At 55.2% G+C, this 16,690-nt stretch overlaps 1 protein-coding gene across 1 annotated transcript; it reads left to right on the top strand.

The window, feature by feature from the left end:
* Nucleotides 1–8,229: 8,229 nt before the first annotated feature.
* LOC147971457 (uncharacterized) lies at nt 8,230–8,830 on the top strand. The gene has a single exon (XM_087522782.1). The coding sequence runs from the start codon at nt 8,243–8,245 to the stop codon at nt 8,786–8,788; it is 546 nt and encodes a 181-aa protein (XP_087378908.1). The 5' UTR covers nt 8,230–8,242; the 3' UTR covers nt 8,789–8,830.
* The last annotated feature ends 7,860 nt before the right edge of the window (nt 8,831–16,690 follow it).

The following is a 16,690-nucleotide window of genomic DNA, read 5'->3' on the forward strand; positions in this document are numbered from 1 at the left end:
TCGCCGTCGCCAGTCTACACCACGGCCCCGAGCAACCGACTTCGTTTCCGCAGTTCGGGGGGCCATCGTGTTCCATCGGTCCCTACCTGGAGTACTCCGACCAGGCGCCACCTGCCTCGCTGCTCTGCACCTCTGAGCCAACTTGACACGGTGTTGCCGCCCAGGCACCGCCTCGGTTCGCCAAGATCGACTTCGCCACTTATGACGGCACGGAGGACCCCCTCAACTGGCTCAACCAGTGCGACCAGTTCTTTCGCGGGCAGCGCACACTCGCTTCAGAGCGGACCTGGTTTGCCTCGTATCACCTCCGCGGCGCGGCATGGACGTGGTACTACGCTCTCGAGCAGGACGAGGGTGCCATGCCTACTTGGGAGCGCTTATGCGAGCTCTGCCTCCTTCGTTTTGGGCCCCCGGTTCGCGAGAGCCGACTGTCGGAGCTCGGCCGCCTTCCCTTCACCTCTACGGTGCAGGACTTCGCCGACCGCTTCCAGGCCTTGGCGTGCCATGCATCAGGCGTGAAGGCGCAGCAGCGCGCCGACCTCTTTGTTGGTGGCCCTCAGGATCTCCAGACGGCCATGTATTACGCCCGTGCCTTCGAGGCTCGTGCCCAGACCATGCTTTCGGCTGCCCCGGCCCGAGGAGGCCGGCAGACCAGCCGCCCGCCCCCGGCCACACAGACGCCCACTACCTCGGCCACGACGCGCCCCTTCCGGTGCCTCTCTCCGGCGGAGCAGATGGAGCGGCGGCGCCAGGGCCTCTGCTTTAACTGTGACGAGCCCTACACGCCGACACATGTGTGCCCGTGCCTCTTCTACTTGGAGATGGTCGACTTCACCGAGGGCGAAGCTTTGGCCGATGAGGCCGCGGCACTACCACCCCCAACGGCGGCTGAGGGCGCACCCGCGGCTGCCCCGGCGACGGCCCTCATGGTCTCCCTCCACGTGCTCGCCGGGATCCGTGACGAGCGGACCATGCTCTTGCCAGTGACGATCCACGACGAGCTCTTGGTGGCCTTGGTGGATACATGCTCCACCCATAACTTCCTGCCCGAGGCTACCATGCGTCGCTTAGCACTTGAGCCGACAGGCGGGGAGCAACTCTGGGTCACGATGGCCAACGGCGATCGCCTCCGGTGTCATGGCCTCGCACGGGACGTCCCCATCACCATCGGCGGGGAACACTTCTCCATCACCTGTGCGGGCATCGACTTGGGCTGCTTCGACTTCATCCTTGCCGTCGACTTCTTACGGACTCTCGGTCCCATTCTTTGGGACTTCGACGCGCTGACGATGACCTTCTGGCGCCTGGGCCGCCGCATTCGGTGGGGCGGCGTTGGGGGCGCCACGCCCGCACCACCTCGGCTTCAGCTGGACGCAGCCACCTCCGAGGCCGAGCATCCGCTCTTGGAGAACCTTCTGCAGCAGCACGGCGACCTCTTCACCGAGCCGCAGGGTCTTCCGCCCGCCCGGGCCTATGATCACCGTATACATCTCTTACCAAGCTCCGCGCCGGTGGCGGTGCGTCCTTACCGCTACCCGCAGCTGCAGAAGGATGAGTTGGAGCGGCAGTGTGCGCTTATGCTTGTGGCAGGCATCATCCGGATCTCCACCTCGCCGTTTACCGCGCCAGTGCTTCTTGTCCACAAGTCGGATGGCACGTGGCATTTCTGCATCAACTACCGTGCCCTTAATGCTATTATGCTTAAGGACAAGTTCCCTGTTCCGGTGGTTGATGAGCTCCTGGATGAGCTACACAGGGCGCGGTTCTTCACCAAGCTCGATCTCCGGTCGGGGTACCACCAGGTGCGCATGCACCCAGATGACATCGCCAAGATGGCGTTTCGGACTCACCATGGCCACTTCGAGTTCTTGGTGATGCCCTTCGGCCTCACCAATGCCCCGGCAACCTTCCATGCTTTGATGAACGACATCCTCTGGCCCTACTTACGTCGGTTTGTGCTCGTTTTCTTTGATGATATTCTGATATACAGCGCCTCTTGGGCAGAGCATCTCCAGCACATCGCCATCGTCTTCAACGAGCTTCGGGCGCACCATCTTCATCTTAAGCGCTCGAAGTGCTCGTTCGGGACGCCTTCCGTCGCCTGCCTCGGCCATGTCATCTCGGCCGACGGGGTGGCTATGGACGCCGACAAGGTGGCGGCCGTCGCAGCCTGGCCGACGCCGCACTCACTGCGGGCTCTTCGCGGTTTTCTCGGCCTTGCCGGATACTACCGGAAGTTCATCCGGGAGTTCGGCCTCATTGCGTCACCCCTCACGCGGTTGCTGCGCCGCGACGCCTTCTCCTGGGACGAGGAGGCGACATCGGCATTCGAGGCCCTCAAGGGGGCCCTCACGACGGGGCCCGTTCTTCAGATGCCGGATTTTGACCGCCCCTTCGTGGTGGACTGTGATGCCTCGGGTGCGGGGTTCGGCGCCGTGCTTCATCAGGGCGATGGTCCTCTCGCCTTCTTTAGCCGGTCCTTCGCTCCGCGCCATCTTAAGCTCGTAGCGTACGAGCGGGAGCTCATTGGCTTGGTGCAGGCCGTGCGCCATTGGCGGCCCTATCTGTGGGGCCAGTCTTTCCAGATTCACACGGACCACTACAGTCTCAAGTTCTTGCTGGACCAGAGGCTCTCGACTGTGCCGCAGCACCAGTGGATTAGCAAACTCTTTGGCTTCGACTTCTCCATCGAGTATCGCCCGGGTCGTCTTAATACCGTGGCCGACGCCTTGTCGCGCCGCGATGCAGACATCGACTCCACCGACAGCGCCTCCGAGGGGACGGTGTTGTGCATCCGCTCCGGGCCCACATTCGGCCTCTTCTCCGAGATTTGCCGGGCGAGGGCGACCGCTGATGACGCGGTCCTCCTTCGGCAGCTGCTAGCCGCCGGCGACCTGGAGGAGCCTTGGCCTTTCACTGACGGCCTCCTCCTCCATGGGCACTACATCTTTGTTCCGGCACATGATGATCTCCGTCACCAGGTCCTGTTGCTGGCTCACTCGGCTGGTCATGAGGGTGTGCAGAAGACCCTCCATCGTCTACGCGCTCACTTCTACATTCCTGGTGATCACGCCTTGGTCCGCGACTGGGTGCGATCTTGCATGACATGCCAACGCAACAAGACAGAGACATTACAGCCGGCCGGTCTGCTTCAACCTTTGGACGTGCCGTCTCAGGTCTGGGCAGATATTTCCATGGACTTCATCGAGGGCCTCCCCAAGGTGGGCGGCAAATCAGTCATTCTCACTGTGGTTGACCGCTTCTCCAAGTATGCTCACGTCATCGCGCTGGGGCATCCGTATACTGCCGCGTCCGTGGCCCGTGCCTTCTTCGAGGGGATCGTTCGTCTTCATGGGTTCCCCTCTTCGATCGTCAGTGATCGGGACCCGGTGTTCACCGGCCATGTTTGGCGCGACCTCTTCAGGATGGCAGGCGTCAAGCTCCGCCTGAGCACGGCCTTCCACCCACAGACGGACGGCCAATCAGAGGTGGTTAACAAGGTGATTGCCATGTATTTGCATTGTGTTACAGGTGATTGCCCTCGGGCTTGGGTGGATTGGCTTGCGTGGGCGGAGTACTGCTACAACACCTCCTATCACTCCGCCCTGCGTGCTACACCATTTGAGGTGGTCTACGGTCGGCCACCGCCGCCTATCTTGCCGGTGGACCCGGCAACGGCGTGGACGGAGGCCGCGGGCGAGCTTATTCGCACCCGTGACGAGATGCTTGCTGAGGTCCGTCAGCGTCTCCTCCAGGCCCAGCAGCTGGCCAAGCATTACTACGACGGCAACCATCGCGAGGCGGAGTTCGCGGTGGGTGATTGGGTGTGGCTGCGTCTTCTCCACCACTCTACGCAGTCGCTAGACCCGCGCGCGAAGCGCAAGCTCGGCCCTCGCTACGCTGGGCCCTTCGCCGTCTTGGAGCGCATTGGGCAGGTGGCCTATCGTCTTCAGCTTCCGACCGGTGCTCGCATCCACGACGTTTTCCATGTGGGGCTGCTCAAGCCTTTTCGTGGAGAGCCACCGGCCGCTCCACCCGCGCTGCCTCCGACTGCCGACGGACGTCTTCTTCCGGAGTCGGAGAAGGTGTTGCAGGCGCAGCTACGTCACGGGGTGTGGTTCATTTTGATCTAGTGGGCGGGCCTTTCGGAGGAGGAGGCCACTTGGGAGCAGCGTGACGACTTCCGCCAACACTATCTAGGCTTTCAGCTCGAGGACGAGTTGTTTGCGCAGGCGGGAAGAGATGTTATGACCGGTTTAGCTTATAACCGGAGGAGGCCCACTAGGCAGTAGTTAGGGGCTTGGCCCACAAGTTATCTTAGGTTAATTATTATGCAAGTTATCTAGGTTATAAATATAGGCTGTAAGACTCTATTCGGAATTAAGCAATAAAGATATTTCTTATCCCTATTGCCCGGCTCCGAGAGGAGCCGGAACCCTAGCCGCGCCAGCCCTAGCCGCCGCCGCCCTTCTCCTTCCTCGCGACGGTGCCAACTCGCCGGCGCACGCGCCCTCGCCCCCAACCTCCTCTGTCCTGCCCTTATAATCTAAGGAGTAGAGCCGGTAGGAACCCTAGTCCTACCATACATATCTTGTATGCTATCCAAATATTCCTAACTCAGTTTTTTAAAACATATTAAGTTTAAAAAAATCATACTCTTGCTATGCATGATAGATTTCCGAGCTCTACAGAGACGTATGTAGGGCACATACAATTTTAGAGAAAATTGAATAATTAGTCAAGTGGCATGTATATGAAGAACCAAAAATTGGGGCATACTAATCCGAGGAAGAGGCACATGTATCAAAGCAAGTAGTATGTATATGTGAAAAATGGTACTATTCATCAAGACACAGCTCACTGACATCCATCATGGTCCTGCCATTCTAGAATTAATCAAAATTACCTTCCAGGCTTCTTCCCTTGTCCAGCTGATTGCCTCCTTGTTGGGCACCATTGTGATCTGAATTTGGATGTATATATAGCCCTAACTTGATCTTGATAAACAAGCAAAACTCATGCAAACTTCAGGAGAAAAGCATACATACATGGAATGATGGGGTTCTACCTCCTTTCAATGGGCACCCATGCTGGTTTTGACAAACATAGAGGGGCCTTTTATTGGAACGCGGCCGATAACAAGCGCAAGTATCGCTTGGTTAAATGGGACACCATTTGTAAGCCCAAAAGCCTTGGGGGGCTAGGCATCATTAATACTCTGGTTATGAACAAATGTCTGATCATCAAATGGTGGTGGAAGATCATGAATATCCCCCAGGACAAGCCTTTGTGGTTCAGCATCTTAAAGGCGAAATACTTCCCTTCCTGTAGCCCTATGTTTGCCCGGGCTTCTCGGGCATCTCAATTTTGGCGTGATCTTGTTAAACTCTGGCCTACCTTTCAAGGCCTTGTCAAGTTTGTCGTTGGCAATGGTAAGTCTACTAGGTTCTGGCTCGACTGGTGGTGTGGGGCCTCCCCGCTGGCCTCTACTTTCCCTGTTTTATTCTCCTACTGTCTGAACCCTCAGATCTCTATCTCTGAGTTTGCGTCGAGTAATTGGGACCTTCAGCTGCGCCGTTCTCTCTCTCCTGTAGAGTTGGAAGACTGGCAGCGTCTCGCTGCCCTCTTCCCTTCGCTCTCGGAGGAGGAAGACACAGTTGTGTGGCCCCATTCTTCCTCTAGCCGCTTCTCGGTTAAATCTCTTTATAGCAGACTCATTGGGGGATCCACCACCTCCAAATTTAAGTGGATTCGGAGAGCTCACATCCCCTTAAGATTAAAGTGTTTCTCTGGCAAGCCTCTCGTGGGCGTCTACCTATGGGTGACCAAATTCCTAAACGTAATGGTCCGGGTTCTGACTGTTGTGTTTTATGTGGGACGAGAGAAGATACACCTCATATTTTCTTTAACTGTGTCCTGGCTAAATTGTTTTGGTGTTGCATCAGATCCTGGTTGCATGTCTCCTGGGCTCCGACCTCCTTCGCGGACTTGCGTGCCTTGGCTAACTCTTTGGTTGGGGCCCAGAGGAGATTGTTTTGGGTCGGCTTTGCTGCCATGTGCTGGTCCTTGTGGACGACAAGGAATAAATCCACTATCGAACATGTTTTTCCTGCTAAGCCTGCTGATTGCTTATTTAAGACTTGTATATTTCTGCAGCAGTGGAGATTATTGACTAAGGAGGAGGACAGGGATGCATTTGACCCCATGTTGGCCAAGATCCGAAATTCTGCTATCTCCATCCTTCCAGTCCAAGCGGGCCCGTAGACGTTGCTGCGTTGCTACGTTATCTTACCTTCTTCCGGCCTGCGTGCCGTGTACTGGCCTGGGAGCCATGTACTTAGACTTCCTTCTTCGTGTTCTGGCTTGATACTTCTGTGATCGTGTGCTGGTTGGTTGGGTCTATGTTAACTCTGCCTGGTGGCTTTATCTATAAAGTCGGGCTATGGCCTTTCCTCTAAAAAGAATGAGGAACAAGGGCTCTTCAGCTGGACACATGTTGGTTGTACTATGTTAGTAATGCAATTTCCTGTAATGAAATGAGGGACAAGGGTTCTTCAGCTAGAAGCTTCGGGAGAAAAGCATACTCCTGTCATGATTGCAATTTATTTTGTTAGTAATGCAATCAATTTGGTAGGTAAACTAAATTATTACCTGGATCCCAAAACATTTGACACGCCAATGTTACGTCTGACTATGATGGATTTATTCAATATCCATTGTTTGATTACATATATATTCAGTTAGAGGCAGCAAATCAAGTCTTCCTTTTTTGTGTGGGAAAAATCAAATCTTCCTTAAATCATTTAAACTGAACACGACAAGTATTGTTTACATCTAACTGCCACCACTCTAGCAAGAAACACGGCATGCGATCTTTCAAAAAAAAAGAAAAGAAACACGACATGCTGGCTTCATATTGCTTGCAAATACAGCACGCTAGCTTGAAATCGCTTGCCAAAACATGGCAGTGTATTTCAGGGCAGCACATATTAGTGCAGACTAACCATAGGAAGGCAAATTCAGACCCAAACGGAACATCCTCTCTCAGTCAGCTGGATGCATATATTCTCGTGGTCGAGGCGAGTGATACTGTAAGTGTACAACTACACATGACTAATTAATCAGAATGGCACATACATAAGCAGCGCTTATAATCCAAGGCCGAGGTGGGAACCTGTCGGTCAGCGTCACGCGTAGGACGGCGGAGCAGTGCCTAGCTACGGGCGAGGAGGGATACTGGAAGCTAGCTCGCGATCGGGAGAGCCAGCGGATTGGCCTCACGGGGCACATGGCAGCGACCGCGAACTGGTGGCTGAGGTTGGGATCTGAGAGGGAGCAGAGGGGAGGTTACTCACCAGCGACCAACGAGCTGGCTGGGACTGGGCGGCCTCGGGCAACGCAGCTGGCGGCGAGGGCGGGGGAGCTCGGGCAAGGCGGAGCCGGAGTAGCGGGGCGAGCTGACGCGGGGGCGGGTCACGGCGGCGCCAGGTGTCGGGCGAGTCAGAGGCGGGGATGGAGCTCTGCGGCGACGAGGGGCCAGAGTTCTGCGACGAGGCCGACGTCTGGCATCAAGCGACCTGGATTTGGCGAGGCGGTTGCGCAGGAACCCTATCGGCGGCGGCGCGACGCCTTGCCCGGAGCGACGTGAGGAGCGTGTGGGTGGAGCAATTTTTCTTGGGCGAGGCGGTCGATTGGAGAGTGGAGCGTGGGACGTGGGTGCCTTCGTAGGGTTGCGGTTGGGTTTTGAAGGGTAATTGGAAAAAAAATTGATGGAGGACCTGGGTGGAAGGTAGCGATAGGAGGGGACGAGGTCGAACCATCACGACGTTCTATCTTTAATAGTAAAAAAAATCTATGTACTAGTGTATATGAGAAAGAACTAGTAAGTGCAGCCTTTTTTCATAAAATTGTCGGATGGATTTAGATATAAGAATGAATACATGGCATGGGTGCATCTCCAACAAGATGGACGGTTTAGCTATGAGGGACGGTTTAGCCATGCACGGACCCGTTCATGGTAGAATCACTTTTCTCCATATCTTAGGCATCAAACGCGTTGACTAGAATAAACTAGTTGAGCAGTTGTGCAACTACACTACTTGGAGGGCACGCCACATCAGCCAGCATGTCATAATAAACCTACAAAACTAAGCTCACCACCATATACAAGTACAGCACCATTAGCACTCGGAAGACCCACCTCTCTTCCAACAGAAGAAGCTCCTGATCTCGATCGAGTGTCATGGCGAACAAGAAAGATAGGAGGTTCAGAGATGGCATGGCCATGGTGCGCAAGAGGTCGCCGCCGGGGCCAACAACGCTGCACGAGGTCCCCGACAAGCTCCTCGAGCTCATCCTCCTTCACTTGAGCTCGCCGGTCTGGCTCATCCACGCCGCCGCCACATGCAAGCGGTGGCGCCGCATCATCGTTGACAGAAGGTTCCTCTGTAACATTTCCAACCGCGACCCCTCATCCGTTGTCGCAGGCCACTACCATAACCACGCGTCCCCCGTCGACGGCCGTCGCCACGTCTTTGTTCCCTCTTCGCCGGCGCTCGCTGTCGGTAGCCACCACTTCTCCCTCGACTTCCTCCCTGCGGGTGGCGGCACCTCATGGGAGATCATCGACAGCTGCCACAGCCTCCTCCTCCTCGCCAAGAAGAAGACCGGGTGGAGACGCCACGAAATTGTCCAGAGTTTTATATGTTGTTTTCATTGCAAAATGATGGGTCTCCTTGCTTGCCGGACCTCCTCGTCTGCGAGCCGGTCACGCAGCGCTACAGGCTAATCCCGCGCAGGCGCGCATGGAGCACATGAAATACCAGCGCTGCCTCGCTGTATTCCTCCACGGCTGCCGCAGCAGAGGAGCTACCACGAGGAGAGGCCCCACCATTGATGTCATGTTCAAGTTCAAGGTGGTTTGCGTGCTCTACCGTGAATCCGCCGGAATATCTGATGACATTGGCGTGATGAGAGCCTACGTGTTCGAGCGAAACTACAGGGGGAAGCCTGGCTGGTACGTCAGGCACCGACCCATGGACGAGCCTCGAATCAGCCAAGATGGCTCCACAGAGCCCCTGCACTTCCTTGGTCGTGCCACCAGCTCTCTGTTCTGGGCCCTGCAGGACGACGTCTCATCCCTGCTGGCCTACAATTTCCATTGGAGAAGGGAGTTTGAGGTCCTCCCGTTGCCGGACCACATCCAAGGGCTGCCTTGCCGAGCCTTCGGCAACGACGACGGCGAGGCGTGCCTTGTTTGTTTGCAGGGCAGCAGCCTTCACGTCTTCGCGTATAACGATGGCAACTGGGACCTCACTACCGGAACAGGGCTCTAAGCCGACAGCCAAATGTATGCCGACGGCCACCGTCGGCCTAATCCGAGCTATGCCGACAGCTAGATCCTGGCCGTCGGCGTAAAATGGCCGTCGGGCTATCCCAGTCTACGCCGACAGCAGCCGTCGGCACACCAAAGCCGTCGGCTTATCCCGGACTACGCCTACAGCTGCCGTCGGCATATATTGGCCGTCGGCATAGATGCGGGCCCGCCGACAACACTCATCACGGCCGGCTAACGACGTCAAATCTATGCCGACGGCCGTCACGGGTGGCCGTCGGCATAGATACGGGTGACACGTCACCGATCCAGAGCGCACCGACCAGGACCTATGCCGACGGCTGACGTCAAATCTATGCCGACGGCCGTGACGGGTGGCCGTCGGCATAGATACGGGTGACACGTCACCGATCCAAAGCGCACCGACCAGGACCTATGCCGACGGCAGCCGTCGGCATAGCTGACACGTCATCGATCCGCGGCGCTGTCCATCTGCCCTGGCCGCAGCTATGCCGACGGCTTTGCCGTCGGCATAGTTTTTTTTCTTTTTTTCTTTTTTTCCATATAGTATTATTATTATTAAGCATACAGTATGTGTTAATAAGCATACGTATAGATTGTGTTAATAAGCATACATATAGTATGTGTTAATAAGCATATAGTAAGCATACATATAGTTTTTTTTCTTTTTCTGCACTGTTTTCTTTATTATTATTATTTAACTAACTTACATACAGTATGTGTTAATAAGCATACATACATTATTTTTCGGTTCTGTACAGAGCGGTGTGACCCCCCTCACGAACGGTGCCGCCGCCAGCCGGCAACTGGAATGGGGAACAGCCGCATCGGGTCTATACGAAGGGGACTTTGCTCCAAGTGTTCATATATATCGGATGACCTACCACAACCGGATGGTGTTATGCCATGTCCGAAGAGGCGGCACGCATCTCCGGGGTGTGGCCCCGTCACGGACGGCGCCGCCGCCGGCACCTGGAGGAGGGGAACGGACGCGTCGGGTCTACATGGAGTGGATGTATCTGTGGGTTTGGCCCGGATGTTGCTCCCGGGTGTCTCTATGGGCGGACCTGACATAACCGGGTGGAGAGGTCCACTGGTCAAAACCCGTCCGTGCAAAGTCAAAGGGCTAGATCCCGTGGTCAAACGCTACAGGGTTAGCCAGGACGGGGGCCCTGGGGGGTAGCAATGCCACCGGAGCGTCGTACCGGGCCCTCATACATGCGGGGTGGTGTTGTGGCATGTCGGAAGAGGCGGCACACGTCTCCGGGGTGTGGCCCCCGTCACGGACGGCGCCGATGCCGGCACCTGGAGGGGGAAACGGACGCGTCGGGTCTACACGGAGAGGATCTTGCTGTGGATCTGGCCCGGATGTTGCTCCCCGGTGTCCCTTTGGGCCGACCTGACATAACCGGGTGGAGAGGTCCACTGATCAAAGCCCGTCCGTGGGAAGTCAAAGGGCTAGATCTCGTGGTCAACCGCTCCAGGGTTAGGCGGGACGGGGGCCCTGGGGGGTAGCAATGCCACCGGAGCATCGTACCGCGCCTCATACATGTGGGGTGGTGTTGTGGCATGTCCGAAGAGGCCGCACGCGTCTCCGGTGCGTGGCCCCCTCACGGACGGCACCGCCGGCGGCACCTGGAGGGGGGAAACTACCGCATCGGGTCTACACGGAGTGGATTTAGCTATGGGTTTGGCCCAGATGTTGCTCCCCGGTGTCCCTCTGGGCTGACCCGACACAACCGGGTGGAGAGGTCCACTGATCAAAGCCCATCCGTGCAAAGTCAAAGGGCTAGATCCCGTGGTAAAACGCTACAGGGTTAGGCGGGACGGGGGCCCTGGGGGGTAGCAATGCCACCGGAGCGTGTCCGGGGCGTGGCCCCCCTCACGGACGGCGCCGCCGCCGGCACCTGGAGGGGGGAAACGGGCGCGTCGGGTCTACATGGAGGGGATCTTGTTGTGGGTCTGGCCCGATTGTTGCTCCAAAGTGTTCCTATGGGCTGACCTAACACAACCGGGTGGGAAGGTCCGCTGGTCAAAGCCCGTCCGTGCAAAGTCAAAGGGCTAGATCCCGTGGTCCAACGCTACAGGGTTAGGCAGGAGGGGGGCCTGGGGGGTAGCAATGCCACCGAAGCATCGCACCGGGCCCTCATACATGCGGGGTAGTGTGGTGAAATGTCCGAAGAGGCGGCACGCGTCTCCGGGGCGTGGCCCCTCTCACGGACGGCGCCGCCGCCGGCACCTGGAGGGGGGAAACGGACGCGTTGGGTCTACACGGAGGGGATCTTGTTGTGGGTCTGGCCCGGATGTTGCTCCCGGGTGTCTCTATGGGCGGACCTGACACAACCGGGTGGAGAGGTCCACTGGTCAAAGCCCGTCCGTGGGAAGTCAAAGGGCTAGATCCCGTGGTCAAACGCTACAGGGTTAGCCGGGACGGGGGCCCTGGGGGGTAGCAATGCCACCGGAGCATCGTACCACGCCTCATACATGTGGGGTGGTGTTGTGGCATGTCCGAAGAGGCCGCACGCGTCTCCGGTGCGTGGCCCCCTCACGGACGGCGCCGCCGCTGGCACCTGGAGGGGGGAAACTACCGCATCGGGTCTACACGGAGTGGATTTAGCTGTGGGTTTGGCCCAGATATTGCTCCCCGGTGTCCCTCTGGGCTGACCCGACACAACCGGGTGGAGAGGTCCACTGGTCAAAGCCCGTCCGTGCAAAGTCAAAGGGCTAGATCCCGTGGTAAAACGCTACAGGGTTAGGCGGGACGGGGGCCCTGGGGGGTAGCAATGCCACCGGAGCGTGTCCGGGGTGTGCCCCCCCTCACGGACGGCGTCGCCGCCGGCACCTGGAGGGGGGAAACGGGCGCGTCGGGTCTACATGGAGGGGGTCTTGCTGTGGGTCTGGCCCGGTTGTTGCTCCAAAGTTTTCCTATGGGCTGACCTAACACAACCGGGTGGGAAGGTCCACTGGTCAAAGCCCATCCGTGCAAAGTCAAAGGGTTAGATCCCGTGGTCAAACGCTACAGGGTTAGGCGGGAGGGGGGCGTAGCAATGCCACCGGAGCATCGCACCGGGCCCTCATACGTGCGGGGTGGTGTGGTGAAATGTCCGAAGAGGCGGCACGCGTCTCCGGGGTGTGCCCCCCCTCACGGACGGCGCCGCCGCCGGCACCTGGAGGGGAGAAACGGAAGCGCCGGGTCTACACGGAGGGGATCTTGCTGTGGGCCTGGCCCGGTTGTTGCTCCAAAGTGTTCCTATGGGCTGACCTAACACAACCGGGCGGGAAGGTCCGCTGGTCAAAGCCCGTCCGTGCAAAGTCAAAGGGCTAGATCCCGTGGTCAAACGCTACAGGGTTAGGCGGGACGGGGGACCTGGGGGGTAGCAATGCCACCGGAGCGTCGCACCGGGCTCTCATACATGCGGGGTGGTGTGGTGGCATGTCCGAAGAGGCGGCACGCGTCTCCGGGGCGTGCCCCCCCCCTCACGGACGGCGATGACACGGTAGTAGACGGATCATGCACTCGCATAGTTACCGGATCAGGTACTCGGTAACGGTACCCCTCAGTCAGTTGCTCTCTTATGTATCATCTTTCACGAGACCATAGAAAATATTTATATCATAAAGAAATGTTGCCCCCCTCAATTTATTTCGAAATATTTTAACACAATGTACATTTTTTGTTAGTACAATTTAGCAAATAATTATATCATAAAGAAATGTTGCTGACCATAGAAAAAATCTGGTTCAGAAAAAAATATACGTGATATTTTAGAAAATTGTTGTACAATTTAAAAAAAGGATCATGTAATTAAAAATAATGTTTCAAACCATTAAAGAAAATGTATGGTACATTTTAAATAATGTTCATGCATGTAAAAAATATGTATACCATGTATCATTTTTAATATAATTATATACCATGTATCATTCAAAAAAATTCAAGAACGTATATTTGAAAAAAAAAAAGAAATATACCTATGCCTACGGCTTAGCCGTCGGCATACATGCCACGTGGCATGATTAATATATGCCGACGGCTAAGCCGTCGGCATAGGTCGCCTTATCCATACCCGGGCGCGCCCCGTCCAGTCGTTTCCCGACCCCAGCTCGCCCCCGACCCCGATCCGCCGCCTGCCGCCGCCCACTCCACCCCTGCCTCCCCCATCGCCGTCTCCACCCGCCGTCGCCCCTGCCATCCCCGCCGCCATCTCCACCTGTCGTCTCCCTGCCGTCTCCACCCCTGCCTCCCCCGTCGTCGTCTCCACCCGTCGTCGCCCCGGCCTCCCCCGACCGCGTTGCGCCGCCCCGGCCTCCCCCGACCCCAACACCGCCTGGCCTCCCCCTGACCGCGCGCCGGCCGCGGCTCCTGCCGGCCCGCACGCCCGGCCCTCCCATCCCCGGCCGCCCCTGCCCTCCCGGCCCGTCCCCGGCCGCCCCGCCTCGGCCCTCCACCGCAGCCCCCTGCTCGCCGCTGCCCCGGCCGCCCCTGCCTCACCGTCCCCTGCCGCCCCTGCCTCACCGTCCGCGGCCGCCCCGGTGAGCTTTTTTTTTCTTCATTTTTTTGCATTTTTTTACTGCTTGTTATGTGATAGATGCATGTTGTATGGATGAATGGATGGATTAATGTATATTGGTTAGTTATAGCTTTGGTCAACTTAGTGATGTTGTCAAATGTTTTCAAATTTGAAGAACGAAATTGGTATATTTGAGATGTTGTCAAATAGCTATAGTTTCATTTTGTGATGTTGACAAAATTGGTATCTGATGAGTAGTTATTTTATCATGATGATCTTGCTAAAAAATTGAAGAACAAAATTTGACACTTGATGAAAATTAGGATTTGAAGTATCATGATGATCTAAAACCTTGACTAGATGTCATTAGCAATATGATTTTTTTTCATAGTTTGAAGTGTCAATGCTTTATGTGATGTGGTGCCGTCAAATTTTTTGACTCGGTAAAATTTACAGGCTTTGTGGTATTCATCTCCCTGGAGCCTTCGTCGTCTGGGTTTGGTCCGTGATCCTGCCGCTGCTCGACTACTTCCTCTACAGCGGAGGGTGAGCTACGAATCCACCTTCACCTCCTAGCCTCTTTTAACTAGATTAAATTTTCACATCAAGTCGCGTAACCTAGGTCTCCCGTCCGAAAGGGTTGCATCGATAAATATGCATTCAATTGCATATTTATCACCGCAGCTCTTTCGGATTGTCCAGCGCTTTCCACGGACAGCCCGAGGATGTGTAGATTGGGTACGTTGTTCATGCTCTACCCTGTTCCGAGACAGGATTTCGGCGGCGCCTCCCTGTTGTTCTCCGGATGCACATTCTCTCGGCATTTTGTCGAGACGTGTATTTGGAGAATAGCGGGGAGGTGCTGCCGAAATTTTGTCTCGGAATGGGGTAGAGCATGGACAACGTACTCAATCTACACATTCTCGGGTGGGATTAGGACCCATCTTTACCTATTATAGATGTAGGTGGATTAAATGCCGTTTCTCGTCAACCTTGTAAAAAATAAAATATTGATGTGAGTAATTTAAATGAATCCTTAATTTTGTTGTGTGGCTTCCAATAAAGCAGAGATGGCAGATAATCAGTGGATGTATAGTGGGTTTTTCCGTCGGAATCAAGTAACAACAGAGTGGGTCGAGAAAACTGATGTGTTTTTGAAAGAGATATTCCGTAGTCCAATGAGGATGGTGCCAGAATGCCCGTGTGCCAGATGTAAGAGGCGTATCCGCAGAGATAAGAGTGAGATGACTAAGCACCTTCGCACGCATGGATTTATGCCCAACTTTAATATGCCGATAAACTTTGCCCAGCGGGACCGTGGTAGAGAGGATGTGATACGACAACGCGTCGCTGGTTATGAGGACGATGGGGTTAGAGACATGCTAGATGATGTCTTTGCTGCATAGCTGACACCTCCGTCACATTCAGCGAATGAACCGGAGGAGCCGGAGGAAACCGCAAAGGCCTTCCTGGAAATCTTGGCCTCGTCAAAGAAACCTCTCTATGAGGGTGCCAAGCTGTCTGTGCTGGATGCCATCTCGCAACTGATGGCAGTCAAGGCTGAGTACGGCTGTAGCCGAGGTTGCTTCGAAGCATTTCTGGGAGTATGGGCTAACAGCCTGCCTGAGGGCCATGAACTGCCGAAAACCATGTACGGTATGAAGAAAATCATGAAGGTGCTCTCGATGGACTATGAGAAAATACATGTTTGTCCAAAGAATTGCCTTTTGTTTAGGCATGAGTATGCGGATGACAAGTACTGTAGGAAGTGTGGTTCCTCTCGGTATATTGAGGTGGTCGATAAGCATGGTCAGAAGCAGCAGCTAAAAATCCCTGTGAAGGTTCTTCGGTATCTTGATTTTATAAAAAGACTGCAGCGCCTTTTCATCACCGAGGAGTCTGCCAAAATGATGAAGTGGCACAAGGAAGGGAAAAGGTACAATCCAAAAAAAATTGTACATCCATCAAGAGGTGAAGCATGGAAGTCATTCGATATAGAGTACCCGGAGGAAGCAGCCGAGGCTGGGAATGTCAGAATTGCTATAACAGGTGATGGGTTCAATCCATATGGTATGTCGTCTAATCCATACAGCTGTTGGCCCATATTTGTTATTCCGATGAATCTCCCTCCCGGCGCCATAATGCAACGCAAGACCATGTTCCTGTCGCTTATAATTCCGGGGCCTGAATATCCGGGGAAGAATTTGAGTGTGTTTATGCAGCCGTTGGTGGATGATTTGCACCATTCTTGGTACTTCCCGAGGTTGACATACGACCGACATCTGCAGAAAAATTTCTTGATGAAAGTTTGGCTACAATATTGCATGCATGACTTTCCCGGTTATGCCTTGTTCTGCGGATGGTGTACAAGTGGAAAGATGCCTTGCCCAGTGTGCATGCAGGCCTTGATTTTCATTTGGCTGAAGAAGGGTGGCAAGTATGTTGCATTTGACCTGCATCGACAGTTCCTCCCTCCAGACCATCCTGATAGGGAAGACAAGAAGAACTTCACAAAAGGCAAAGTTGTCCATGAAGTAAACGAGATTCCAACGTTTTCTGGTGCGGATGTGCTTGCTCAGCTGAAAGCTCTTAAGCCTGCCGGTGAGGGGAAAGGCAAAGGCAAAGGCAAAGGCAAAGCCACAGGCGAAGACGAGGGCGAGGGCAAAGGAAAAAGTAAAGGGAAATTTTTTGAAGGATATGGTGAGACGCACAACTGGACTCACATTACCCCCTTCACGCAGCTTCCCTATTTTAAGGACCTCAAACTTCCATACAACATAGACGTGATGCACACCGAAAAGAATGTCGCAGAGTCCCTTTTTCA

The sequence above is a fragment of the Triticum urartu genome, chromosome 5A (genome assembly GCF_056163025.1).
Source record: "Triticum urartu cultivar PI428250 chromosome 5A, HENAU_Tu73, whole genome shotgun sequence".
NCBI classification, from domain to species: Eukaryota; Viridiplantae; Streptophyta; class Magnoliopsida; order Poales; family Poaceae; genus Triticum; species Triticum urartu.